The 13988-nt window shown below is 41.5% G+C and overlaps 1 protein-coding gene across 1 annotated transcript; it reads left to right on the plus strand.

Annotated features, from left to right (window-relative positions):
* Positions 1-3109: 3109 nt before the first annotated feature.
* LOC122484270 (olfactory receptor 51M1) lies at positions 3110-4096 on the plus strand. The gene has a single exon (XM_043582257.1). The coding sequence runs from the start codon at positions 3110-3112 to the stop codon at positions 4094-4096; it is 987 nt and encodes a 328-aa protein (XP_043438192.1).
* The last annotated feature ends 9892 nt before the right edge of the window (positions 4097-13988 follow it).

Consider the following 13988-nt stretch of genomic DNA (forward strand, 5'->3'; position numbering starts at 1 on the left):
TCAGAGAAAATGATATTTGTGCTGTTTTGAAGAATCAGCCAATGTTCACTGGTCATAAAAACAAGATTTTTTTTTCAGGAAAGCAAGATATACGGCAATGTGAATAATATCAACAAGAGGGGTGCCTGGGTGGCTCAGTCAGTTGAGCTTTGACTCTGGCTTAGGTCCTGATCTCACCGTTGGTAGGTTTAAGCCCCGTGTCAGGCTCTGTGCTGACAGCTCGGAGTCTGGTGCCTGCTTTGGATTCTCTGTCTCCCTCTCTCTCTCTCTCTCTGCTCCTCCCCTCCACACGCTCTGTCTCTCTCTCTCAAAAATAAATAAACATTAAAAATTTTTTTTAAATTTGCAACTAGAAAAATACATATAGGGAATTGTAGAGAATTGTAGAAAGAGTTGCATGGATTTGTCAACTGCAAGAGAAAAAAGGTCGGTTTACAAAGATGCCGAAGCCAGAAGGACCCGGCTACAGAATATTCTAACATATTCAGACCACACATCTTGGAATTCGGCAGACAGGGGCTCAGATGCTCACTCAGACATTAGCTCACCTGGAAGCCTTGGAGAAGTCATTTACCTTTGCTCTAGTTCCTTGCTCTGTGTAGTGGGGACAGAACATTTCATGGTTATGAGAAAAGTATGTGATGATGCTAAGTCTCCCCCAGAGTCTGGCTGGGGCACAGACTCAGCAAACCACAGCCCTCGCCATAGCTCTTCACAAGTGTGAACCGCATTCTGGTGAAAGGGGGCTGGGAAGAACTGGGAACAATGCAGAAGCTCAGAGAGTTAGCATTCTCTGAACAAGCCCCAGGACCGCAGCGGGGAATGGATCAAGGGGAGTCTGTGTTAGGCGTGCAAGTTAAGCGACAGAGAGGTCAGGTGAGCAGGTGAGGTGAGAACTAAGAACTATGTCAGTGAGCACAGGCGTGGAGACAAAGCAACAGACTGCTGGGATATTTAGGAGGTAAAAATTACTTAGTTAGAAAAATAGATATGGGAAGAAGCAAAGGGCCAAGGAAAGTATACAATATTGTCAAAAATGTATAAATGGGAGGAGAATCACGTGTGGAGAGGGTAGAGGATGGGCTCAAGATTAGATGTATTGGATTTAACTGGCATCCATTTTGAGACTAGCAGGAAGGCAGAAGTTTGAGCCTGATGCCTAGCAGAGCTGTCCGGACTAGAGATAAATAGTTAGGGGTATCAGTCTATAAGTAAAATAATAATAGCTTACATAACGAATGAGAAAGTATTTAACGTCAGGAGCCTGAGTAACATGAACAAATGAACATTTGTGCAATGGATGGGAGGGACTGAACAGGAGCTGTCATAAAAATTAGAAGAGAACCAGCAGATCCTGTCATCAAGAATTCCAAGAGAGAGCCTTTAAAAGAAGAAATAGCTCTAGAGGTCAGGTGTGACTAAGTTGCCATTGAATTCCACCCCTAGAGGTTGTTGGTGAGTTTTAAAAGCTTTGCTTTAGCTAAATTAAAAAAAAAAAAGCCATTGGACGGTTGGTTGAGTAGTGAACTTAGGGGTGAAGCAATGGAGAGGATACATGTAGATAATCCTTTCACCCCTTGTCAAAGTGATGAAAGGCTGGCATTGGTCTTCTAGAACATGTTTCCTTCTCACCACCTCCTCTGCACTCTTTCCACTGGTTGGCAGCATGCACCATCATCACTAACCCCTCCTGGTTGCATCCACAGCCCTTTCCAGTCCCATTTTATTGGCTAAAATTTTAGCACTGACTCACTTTGCTCTTTCCACTACTGATCCAGACTAAATTCTTATGGTTCCAATATTCCCTCCCCTAATCCAATCAGCAGCCACACTTTCAGCGCCCTGACCTCCTCTTAACAACGATTGCGTCCTTTACCTTAAATTGGCAGCTCAACCCCATCCCACACTCTAGATCGCTGGTCCTTTTTCACCATCTCTCACTCCTTCATGTCTTCACTTTTCATTTTACGCAGTGCAGTGTCCACAGCACATCATCATAATTACTCCTTTGATAGACCCTGAACTGTCATCATACAAGCCTACCCTAACTTCAACTCTCCACATACTTCTCTTCTGCATTTGAGCAGATAAACACAGTGGTCAAAAACACACAAAAATGCTGACCAGTTCCACTTTGAATTTATGAACAACCAGTGAGTCTCATCTCTGCCTGGAATCCTACACTGCCTCCTTCATCTGAACACTAGAATCAGATTTGATTCCCAACCACTCCATGGAAATGCTCTCTCACAATCAACCATGACTTCCTCGTCCCTAAATCCTCTGGTCACTTCTCAGTCCTTATTACCTTGACCCCTTAGTGATATTATATTTAATTGATTAATCCCTCATGAAACTTACACCCAAAACCATCATCTCCTGTTTTTTGCCTGATGCAACTGGGATTTTATTTTCCCTCAGAATATTTTAGTGAAGCCTCTCTTCTCTACTTCTAAATGCCAGATTTTCCCAGGGCTCAATACTAGAAACTTCTCTCTACACTCACTTCTTAGGTTTTGTCCAGCCTATTTACTAATATCTCTCTCAAATATATGTCTCTTCCTCAACTTATTTCTGGAGTCTACATTTCCTATACTGAGTTAATGAAAACATAACAAATGAAAACCCTACTGGGGGAAGTTGAATTTTTGACATGCTTTTGAAACAACTAGATGTAGATGCTCACTCAACATGGTGCTAGATAGGAGCCTAGAAATAAAAAATAAAAAATATCAGGTTATATATTTGATATTTATCAATGTATGGATAGTAAATAAAATCATGTGAGTGATGATATTTCCAGGAGAAACAATAGAGTATGGCCAGAAAATTGCTCAGAATAGGAATGGTTATATTTCAAGCATGAGCAATGAAGAGAAGCCAGCAAAGGAGACTGAGAAGGAATAAAAATTGCAGAAATACTGAAGAAAATCTGGTGAAGGTGGTGCTATCAAAGACTAAAGGTAGTAGAATGGTAGAATTGATAATAGTGAACTAGATGATAGCAAAGAAGATGATGGTCATGATTCTCCTTCTGTGTGATTGTTAGTGAGACCGGAAGAACTAATAACCAGAAATATCCATTTATTTTCAGCTCCATCCCTGAGGAATGACAGCTCTCTTCAGTCCTCAATTCATGCTCTTATCCAACATTACTCAGTTTAGTCCCATGTTCTACCTCACTGGCTTTCCTGGATTGGACACCATCGAACACTGGATTTTCATCCCCTTTTTCCTTATGTACCTTGTGGCCATCTCGGGCAATTGTTTCATTCTGATAGTTATTAAGACCAACCCTCGTCTGCAAAGACCCATGTACTATCTACTCTCTTTTCTGGCCTTCACTGACCTGGGACTGTCAGTGTCTACCTTGCCCACCACTATGGGAATCTTTTGGTTCAAATCTCATGGTATCTACTTTGTGGCTTGTCAGATCCAGATGTTCTGTATCCACTCATTTTCCTTCATGGAGTCCTCAGTGCTCCTTATTATGTCCTTTGACCGCTTTTTGGCTATCTGCCACCCCCTTAGGTACTCAGTCATTATCACTAGCCAGCGAGTGATCAGGGCAGGTCTGGCTGTCATCTTCCGGGGACCTGTGGCCCTAGTTCCCCTTGTCCTCCTCCTGAAGACTTTTCCCTACTGTGGGCCTCGAGTCCTTTCCCATTCTTTCTGCCTACACCAGGAAGTGATACACTTGGCCTGCACAGATACCACCTTCAACAACCTGTATGGGCTGGCAGTGGTGGTGTTCACTATGATGCTGGACCTGGTACTCATTGCACTGTCTTATGGGGTCATCCTGCACACCGTGGCAAGACTGGCCTCCCAAGAGGAGCAGCTCCGAGCCTTCCAAACATGTACCTCCCACCTCTGTGCTGTACTGATATTCTTTGTGCCTATGGTGGGGCTGTCCCTCGTGCACCGCTTTGGGAAGCACGTCCCACTTGCTGTCCATCTTCTCATGGCCAATGTCTATCTCTTTGTGCCTCCTATGCTTAATCCAATCATATACAGTATTAAGACCAAGGAGATCCGCCACATCATCAGCAAACTCCTCGGTCTTAAGAACGTCAGTACTAAGTCTTGGAGCTAAAGATTCCAGAGGGTACCCAGGAGAAGTTCCCAAATCAGGCCAAAGATTTACAGCATTGAGAACCTACCATCACCCCACATGTTCCCCAAGTTTTTTTCCACTGCCCTAATTAAAATACGTATAGATTTCTTTCCTGAGTTATGGGTTACGAGTGCTGATGTTCTCTTGCTTAAATTATAATTCCTCCTACGTATGAGACCTTGCTGTTTTGGTAGCACCAAAAATGGCCCAGAAGAAGATTCTGTTGAGGGTCATCAGCAATGTACAAATATTAAAACAAAAATTAAACAGAACAAAAATTAAAAAGGAAAAGTACATTAAGAAGCATCCAGAACAGAACCTGGAAAAGAAGAGATAAATTAACCTCAAGAAAAGTACCTTTCATTAATGGTTCCTTGGGACTGCTTCCCTCTTCTCTACCTGGTCAAAGTCCTTCTCTTCACTTTCTATACTGGTTAAGCCATGTCCTTTGGACTCTTTAGTCACATTGGAAGAATCAGAACCTGTCACTCTTCCCTAATGGTTGATTTAGGTAAAACACCTCCAAATCTTTCTGTGGATGTGCTCCCTCCTCATCCTGTTCATCTAGTAAAAGCCCTTGACCCCACTCCTGACTCCTCACATCTCTGATTTTACCTTTCCTGTGGACTTACTGTCAGGAATCAGAAGTCAGTGTTTGTTCCTAGGCACTTTGGTTGTGAGATCTTGCACAATGACATGACATGCGGCAAAATTTCAATGAAGGAAAATACCGCAAACATTTGTAAGTCATGATCCCATCGCTCAGGAGATTGTGAACCTAAAACTGGCAGAGAAGATTGCCCATACCGTTGACTAAATGAGATTCATGTTGGAGTCTCAGCATTGGGGTTGCTTCCTCATGGATATTTCCCTGAGGGCCTCTCTCCAACATCAAAGTAGATGCTCCGTGTGTCTGCTCCCTCAGAACCCTGCATTTCCCAGCATAACATCTGTCACATAATAATGTGCTCCTTCATGCTCCAGCTTAGTTCCTCCTCCTTCTCCTCCCCCTCCCCCATCTCTCTCTTTTTCTTTTTTTTTTTTTTTTTTGTCTTTTTCCAGAATGGATTTCTAAATTAAGCTCCCTGGAGGAATTATGCATCTTGTTAACCAGTACATCTCCATAAATACAATGAATGGCAGAGAACAGATGCTCAATGAATAAATGCCATTAATTTTTGGATACATAAATGCATAAGCAGAGTTTCGAAACTGAGAAAGAGAACTTCTTTTCTAGGGAAACTGTTTCTCTTCACACCCGGGAAGACCAAGAGGATTCCCTTATGATGGCATTTATCAAAGGGTGTTCCTCATCAGTATCCTAGCTCTGCTTCACTCAAATTCAGGCCCTCTGGGCCTCCAGCCTCCTATGCCACAGGTTACCATGACCTGGAAGTGCTTACTGAGAGTTACTCTTCACAGTCCTGAGGCATGGAAAACCTTGTATATAGTCCACCACCCCTCCTTCCTGAACGGCCTGAACAGAAAGAAACCTTGCTGAGTCTGTTTAATAAACTAAATTCTCTCGGGGTGCCTGGGTGGCTCAGTTGGTTAAGTGTCCGACTTTGGTTCAGGTCATGATCTCATGGTCGTGGGTTCGAGCCTGTGTTGGGCTCTGCGCTGACAGCTCAGAGCCTGGAGCCTGCTTCAGTTTCTGTGTCTCCCTCTCTCTGCCCCTCCCCCATTTGCGGGAGCGCTTTCGCTTTCTCTCTCTCTCTCTCTCTCTCTCTCTCCCTCTCAAAAAGAAACATTAAAGGGTTGCCTGGGTGGCTCAGTCGGTTGAGCTTCCAACTTCAGGCCAGGTCATGATCTTGTGGTTCACGAGATCAAGCCCTACGGGTGGATTCTGTGCTGAACTTGTTATGGATTCTGCGTCTCCCTCTCTCCCATCTCTCTCTGCCCCTCCCCAGCTCACACTCTGTCTCTCTCTCTTTCTCAAAAATAAATAAAAACATTAAAAAAATAAAATAAATATTAAAAAAATTATAAACTCAATTTTCTCTTTCTTTCCATGGACTTAAGAGTCTAGAGTTTCCCATATTCTTGCCTCTGCACAAGGTAATTTTTCCTGCCCTTATATTAGTGTCCCCCACCTCTTCACTTTTTTTTTCTTTAGTTTATACCATTCCTTTGGATGGTACACACATGGTTGATATCTGTCAGACTGGTTTCTGATTAATTTTTTTTTTTTTCTGTTTGCTTGGCCAAAATGGGAGATATGGTGATAGCAGCAGACCAGACAAAGACCTCAGATATGATGGCACTTGAAAAAGTTAACATTAAAAACAGTTGGGGGGGAACCTGGGTAACTTAGTCAGTTAACCGTCTGACTCTTGATTTTGGCTCAGGTCATGATCTCACGGTTAGTGAGATCGAGCCCCATGTCAGGCTCTGAGCTAACAGTACAGAACCTACTTGAAATTCGCTCCCTCTCTCTCTGCCCCTCCTCCCAAAATAAATAAACAAGCACTTGAAAAAATGTTAAAAAATAAAAATAGGTAAATTTGGGTTATTTAATAAGCAGTGCTAGCCAAATTTGTTATCCATGTGGAAAATACAATTTGATCTTTACCTTATAGTACACATAAAAAATGTATCCAATTAAAAATATAAATATTAAAAGGAAAATTTGAAGCTTTTTTTTTAATTTTTTTTTCAACGTTTATTTATTTTTGGGACAGAGAGAGACAGAGCATGAACGGGGGAGGGGCAGAGAGAGAGGGAGACACAGAATCGGAAACAGGCTCCAGGCTCTGAGCCATCAGCCCAGAGCCCGAGGCGGGGCTCGAACTCCCGGACCGCGAGATCGTGACCTGGCTGAAGTCGGACGCTTAACCGACTGCGCCACCCAGACGCCCCAATTTGAAGCTTTTTAAAAGAAAATACAAGAGAATAGATAAGTAGATACACATATATAGATAGACAAACAATGAAAATACAGTAAAACAGAATATACCAGAAACAAAGAGACAACACAAACCAAACTAGGAGATTCATCCGCAATGTATATCTATATGAGCAACTGATGCTTAAGGTTCAGAATATATAAAGAATCTCTATAAATTAGCAAAAATTTTAAAAGACAGAGAATCCAACAAGAAATTAAGCAAAGATATGAATCGGCAATGCATATACACAAAAAATGAATATGACAGGGGCGCCTGGGTAGTTCAGTCTATTTAGCGTCTGATGTCAGCTCAGATCATGATCTCATGCTTCTGGAGTTCAAGCCCCACATCAGGCTTTCTGCTGTCATTGCAGAGCCTTGAGCCTGCTTCCGGTCCTGAATCCCTCTCTCTCTGCCCCTTCCTCACTTGTGCTTTCTCTCTCTCAAAAATAAATAAACATTAAAAAAAACAAATATGCCAATAAACATCTGAAAACATGTTCATCTTCATAAGAAATTTGAAAAATAAAATAAATAACAAAAACCACCATATTTTATCAATAAAGTTAGCAAAATTGGGAAAAAAAACTTGATAATACCAAATGTATATCCTGTATATATCTGTACACAGGAAAAGCATTAAAAACTATGCTGAGATTGATAAATAGGAAATGCTAGAAAACAGCTCCAGGAAAATAAAGAAGTAAATCAAGTAAGCTGTGTTACATGGAAGGTTTTAATTCGATCTAGAAAAAGAACGTGAGGCAAAGAAGCAAAATGTTAAGATTTGTTAAAACCAGGTACACATAGGGGAGCCTCGGTGGCTCAATGGGTTAAACTTCCAACTTCGGCTCAGGTCATGGTATCATGGTCCATGAGTTCCAGCCCCACGATGGGCTCTGAGCTGACAGCTCAGAACCTGGAGCCTGCTTCAGATTCTGTGTATCCTTCTCTCTCTGCTCCTCCCCCACTCACACTGTGTCTCTCTCTCTCAAAAATAAATAAACATTAAAAAAAAACAGGTATGCATATAGATGTATATTTACTCAGGTGGTTATTATATCATTCTTTTTTAAAAAAATTATTTACTTATTTATTTTGAGGGAGAGAGAGCGAGAGACAGCACAAGCGGGGAAGGCACAGAGAGAGAGGGAGAGAGAGAAATTCCAAGCAGTCTCCACACTCAGCACAGAGCCTGATGTGAGGTGAGAACCCACAACCCTGAGATATGACCTGAGCCAAAAATCAAGAGTCAGATGCTTAACCAACTGAGCCACCCAGGCGCTATTATATCATTCTTTATATTTTATAATTAAAATATGTCCTATTTAAATACAAACAAAAGTACAAAATGAAATTTTAAAAAGAACCAAACTCTAAAACTGGATGTAAAAGCTCTTGTGTTTGTGTAGTGTTGTACGTGTGCATGTGTGTGTGTGTGAGTAGAGGGCCATTGGAATCCCAGTGGTTTGGGCGTGGGAGACTCTATGGAGCACTAGAGTCTTTCCAGTCCTAAAGTCAAGTGCTCCTTAAACATAGGTTCCATTCTGAGTTTTAACTGAAGTCTCCATGGGAGGCCACACTACTGAATGTTGGCTCTGACACTCAGAATGGGCTTCCCCATATGGAATGGAAACTTGTTTTCTGTGGATCCTGTTAGCAGAATGAGGTATAAAGAACATAGGATTTGGATTTGGAGTAGACTTTGAGTCCCATTTTTGCCACTTATGAACAAACAGGCCACTAAGTATCTTTTTTTTTGCAATTAGGAAATAAATATAGATAATGACATTGTTGAAAACTTCTATCTTATAGGAACTTAAAACTCAAATTAACATATTTTAATATTGTTAATAAGCAAATATTAAGAGTTCATAATCAAGTTCTGTGCTGACAAGCACATGGGAAAGAAGGGATTTTCATACACTGGTGTGAGAGCATAAATTGATTTGTCTTTTACAGAAAGCAAGATGCCTTGAAAGACTTAAACGCATTCATACTCTGTGTCTCAGAAGCACCCCTTCTAGAAATCTATCCTACTGAAATAATTGTAAATGAAAATTTGCATTCCCTGAGGACAAGGACCTATTTTTTCTGTGTGGTCACAGAGCTATCTTTAGCACCTACACTGGTGCTCAATAAATATCTGTTGTATTAATAAATAAATGAATATTACATGTTAATTGTGTCATTGTTCATTTTGATAAAAAAAAAACCTCACAGCATCCCAAGTATCTAGGAAGAGGATGTTATATAAATTATAGTATATTCATTTGATAAAATATTAGTTGGCTATTAAAAAGTGTACATAAATACCGAGAGGACTATTTTCAACATAATATTAAATTTACGAAATTTAAAATATTTCTGTAAAAAGCAATTGCTGTGCAACAACTATTTATATCCATAGGAAAAAAGCTATGATATATGTCTTTTTTCTATGCATTTCTCCATCTTTTTATTACCCAAAGTTTCCAAAAAAAAAACACCACATTTGAGTTTTATAACTGAAAAGAATGTCTTACAAAGAGTACAAGAGCATGTATGTGTGATTATGTTGATGATGGCAATGATGATAAAAGCTAACAATGTATTTTATTTATTTTTGACAAAGAGACAGAGTGTGAGCAGGGGAGGGGCAGACAGAGAGGGAGACACAGAATCCCTCAGGATTCCCTCAGCACAGAGCCTGACACAGGGCTCGAACCCATGAACTGTGAGATCATGACCTGAGCCAAAGTCAGATGCTTAACCGACTGAGAAACCCAGGTGCCCCGGAAGCTAACAATTTTTATGCTCAGTGTTTTATTTAATTCTCACACCAAAGCTATGAAGTAGATGTTCTTGTGTTTGACATTTTAAAATGAGGAGCTTGAGGTTCCCAGAGGAAAGGAACATTCCTTAGTTAAATATCTCCTGCATCCTAGACCAAGACCCAATTACAACTCTGTATAATTTTCCTAGATGGTTATGCCAGACCTTCTCTCCAGATTGGGTCAGTCTATTTGGGACAAGGGCCTGTTTTGCTGAAGGAAGTTCAAGTAAAAAAAAAATTACTTAGTTCTTCCTTAACTTCTATGCTATAGATATGAACTTCTTTAGTACTAAGTTTATACATAGAATTTCTATACCTGTGTAGTGTCTATGTTTTCAGCTACCATGCCTTCCTCTTAGATAAAAAATGAGAACCAACCAACAAAACAAGACTCATCAAAGTTATATTCATGCTAATGACAATAAATTGCACAACCCATTTACCAGCACCAATTCTACGCTCCCATGTGCAAAAAATTTCTTTACAATCATGTCATTTACTATCCTAATGCCTTCTTAAGACTTTAGAGCTAGCATTCTATTTGTAAAATACACATTTTTCAGGTCATTGAAATTCACATAATTTTATAATATCTTGTTTTGTGACAATTCTGAGCCTTTGTATGTTTCCTTCCCTATCTGGAATGCTGGATCCAGTGAAAGAGTAAAGAATATCTGTTAAATACTTATATTTCCTGTGAATCTTTTTGGTTTGTTACTCTGTCATGAAGAGTTAGTCCTTTTCAAGTCCGCCTCCTACAAAACACAATCATTTTCTCAAAAGCAGACAGAGATTATGTATTATTGATTGTTGCATCTAAGTATATGTCCCAAAGATTTCAGTGTCTATATATTTGCTGAATGAATGAGCAGGAATAACTACCTAGCAGGAAAGAGAGTCTCAAAGGGAAGCTAGACTGGGAAAAAAACCACAGAAGGGTCAACCAGTAAATTTTCTTGTAACAATAGCAGCTAGTGGGAGAAGAGAATGAAGAATCATCTGATCTGCCGAAATATCTCACGGTGGTACTTGCGAGTTGCTAAGTTTCCATGAAAGAAAAATGGTGTGCCCAACGACTAAGTTCTGGGAAGATACTGATCCCTCTTCAGTGTCTGCAGGTCTACAGCCATCTAAATAGTTTCCTCTGAGGGCCTAAGACCCAAAGGAGGACAGAGAGGCATATAAGTGCCATTGCAGCAGAGCATCCTGATTTAATCAGAAGAGGCTGGGACAGGAAATGAGAAGAACTACAGGGTTGGGGAAAGAAGCCACAGACAACAAGGGACCAGTAAGGTGTTGAAGGTGGATAGAGGCAGCCAACCCAGTGACCTTTCTAGTATCTCTTATCTAGCAAGTCTACAAGGAGAGTTATGGGATAGGGCAGCTTCCAGGATTATGGCCAGTCTGTGGTTAGAGCTACTGTTACATGATATTTCCCCCTTGATCTTTTGGGTTAGAAAGACAGACAAGAATTTGTTACTGGGGGTTGGTGTGCAAACACAGCAGCTTCTTGGGTAAAATGTGGAACTGGCCCTGGCACATGGAGGGCAGGGAGAGAATGAAGGAGGCAGGCCTCTCCAGATTGGTAGATGGCAGGTTTAATAAGCAAGGGAATTTATATACAAGGCATATGTTGGGAACCACAAGAAAAGTAGCTCTCTGCACCCATCACCAGAATCTTAACTGGGTTCGGTCATGTACACCATCCAGATGGGCTCAAAACACCTTACTCTTTTAAGGCTGTGTCCTTGGAGCAGCTTCTGAGAGTGGGGAAGGCAGGTGGAATGCACATTCCAAGGCTTGAGGTGAAGGGTCAGAAACCTTGGATTACCTGGGTCCATCTTGTAGGTCAACCTATAGTCATGGCCTCTTGGTGACCTCCCCCAGCACTGGGCTGGGCTTTGGACTAGAGTGATACAGGATTATGGCAGGGATGGATCATAATCTCTACTCTATCCCAATGTATGTGGCTCACAACATAGTTTCCCTGGAAAGAAGGCAGGGAACATGTGAAAATTTTCCATCACAGAAAAAGACAAACATGGAGAAGGATTCAGTCACTTCACCCAAGTCATGTGGCTGGCTGTTCAAAAACTGCTTAAAGAGCTCAAAGTCCCAACCCTGAGCTTCTCACTCCTTGCTACTATTGGATCGCTGATTGACCTTCCCTTAGAGCTTGCTGCAGAAATGAAGGGAAGAGCTATAGCTCTCATACGGTAGATACTTGTGGAGATCTTCCAATAAGAAGGCAGTGCTGGAAATGGCAGATAATAATCTACAGCCGTTGAGTGTATGGTTCTAACTGCACCACATTTAGTTTCTTGTAAATGGCTCTATAATCTACAAAGCAGGGAGAGTAACTGGCCTACTCTTTCAGGTGAGGAAACAGAGATTTAGCAAATAATTGGCACAACTACAGAGTTAATAAATGGGCGAGTTATGATTGGGATGTAGATCTGACTCCAGAGCTACTTCCTTCATCACCACACTGTACTGCCTAATGAACTATGTCTGGAGGGCCACAGGTGTCCATAGATTCTTCACTGCCCAGTGGGCTTGAGAGGGTAAGACTGAACAGAGAGCTGTGGGAGATTCCCGGGTGCCTTCCCATCCCTCCATTCCTCACATTTTTCCATGTCAGTGCCTCAGTGTCTGACCACATCCCCCATCTCCAGCCTCTCTGTTGCCTAGCCTCTCTCTCAAGTTGTCTCACAGGAGATTTTTTTCCTTCTCCTCAATTCCCCTCTTCTGTTCAACTCTGCCCCTACCCCTCTCTGTTCTCCCTCTCTTCCTCCCCCCTCCAATCCTCCCTCAGTCTCTAAGCTTCCTATCAGTTTAGCCCTTGGTTTTCCCCTTCACTGTCCCTCAGGCCCTGACCTCTCCCCAGTTCTCGGTCTGTGTCTGTCTGGCAGTCTCCCTCCTTTCAGCCTTCCAGAAACCTCTCTCTGACTTCAGCTTCACCATACTCCAGCTCATCTGTCCTCCCAGGTCTGCCTCACATGCCCTCATCTTGTGTTTCTCAGGTTCTTCCTCGAAGTCACACAAGCTCCTTTCTCCCTGACACCCAGCTGACTCTTTCCTGTCCTTCAACATCTTCCTCACCAGTGTTCACCACACCCTGTCCTTCTTCATCCATTTCCTCCTCTTCCAGCCTCCTCTGCTTCCTGAACCATGGGTCTCCCTCAGCATATTCTTATTAAGGCCACAATTTCACTGTCTCTCTTCCTTCCTCTAGTTGACCCTCATTATACTTTCCCCCGTTCCTCAGCTTCATCCTATCTGTCCCTCAGTATGTGTTGTGATCTATTCCTCAGTATCCCCTTTTATCACTTTGCCCCAATTACTCCCTCATTCTGTTTGACTGTCAGTAGTTCCCCAATCTTCCAAAGGCACATGGCACTTATGCCAAGGTCTAAAGCACTGTCATATTAAAGAGGAGATGGAGTTAATTTTTTCATAACAGGAGGAGATAAAGAGTAAAAACTGTAGGGGAAGAATAAAAGAAAATCAGTGCTTTGACAACAACAAATACATTTATTGTTTATTATATTCCAGACTTGGTGCTAAATTTTATATAAATCATGTGCAAATAAAAACACATCCATTCTTTAATTAGGAAATATCATTATCATTACTTTACTGATAAGGATGCAGAAGCAAATATTGTATCAGGCACGGAGATCCGGGATAGCAGGGCTTGTCTTGTGAGCACCTCTCCAGGTATCCCTATTTTTGGTTTTTAATAAACTAATTTAAGCAAAGAACAAGCTTTGTCATTATTGCTTCTGTTTCAAGGTACACTTACTGACATGCATTTTTTGCAATACCTACTTGGGAAATACACTCTAATAAGTTGCCCTGATTTATTAAAGTTGTGTCAGTTCTCCAGCTTGATTTCTGAGGAGAGGTACCTTTAAAAACACAGAGAAGGAGAAAGAAAGAAAGAAAGAAAGAAAGAAAGAAAGAAAGAAAGAAAGAAAGAGTGAAAGAAAGTAAGAGTGAAAGAAAGAAAGAAAGAAAGGGTGAAAGAAAGAAAAGGTGAAAGAAAGAAAGAGGGGTGCCTGGGTGGCTCAGTCGGTTAAGCATCCGACTTCAGCTGAGGTCATGATCTAATGGTTTGTGGGATCAAGCCCTGCATCGGTCTCTCTACTGTCAGCGTTGAGCCTGCT

The sequence above is a fragment of the Prionailurus bengalensis genome, chromosome D1, assembly GCF_016509475.1.
Source record: "Prionailurus bengalensis isolate Pbe53 chromosome D1, Fcat_Pben_1.1_paternal_pri, whole genome shotgun sequence".
Lineage (NCBI taxonomy): Eukaryota > Metazoa > Chordata > Mammalia > Carnivora > Felidae > Prionailurus > Prionailurus bengalensis.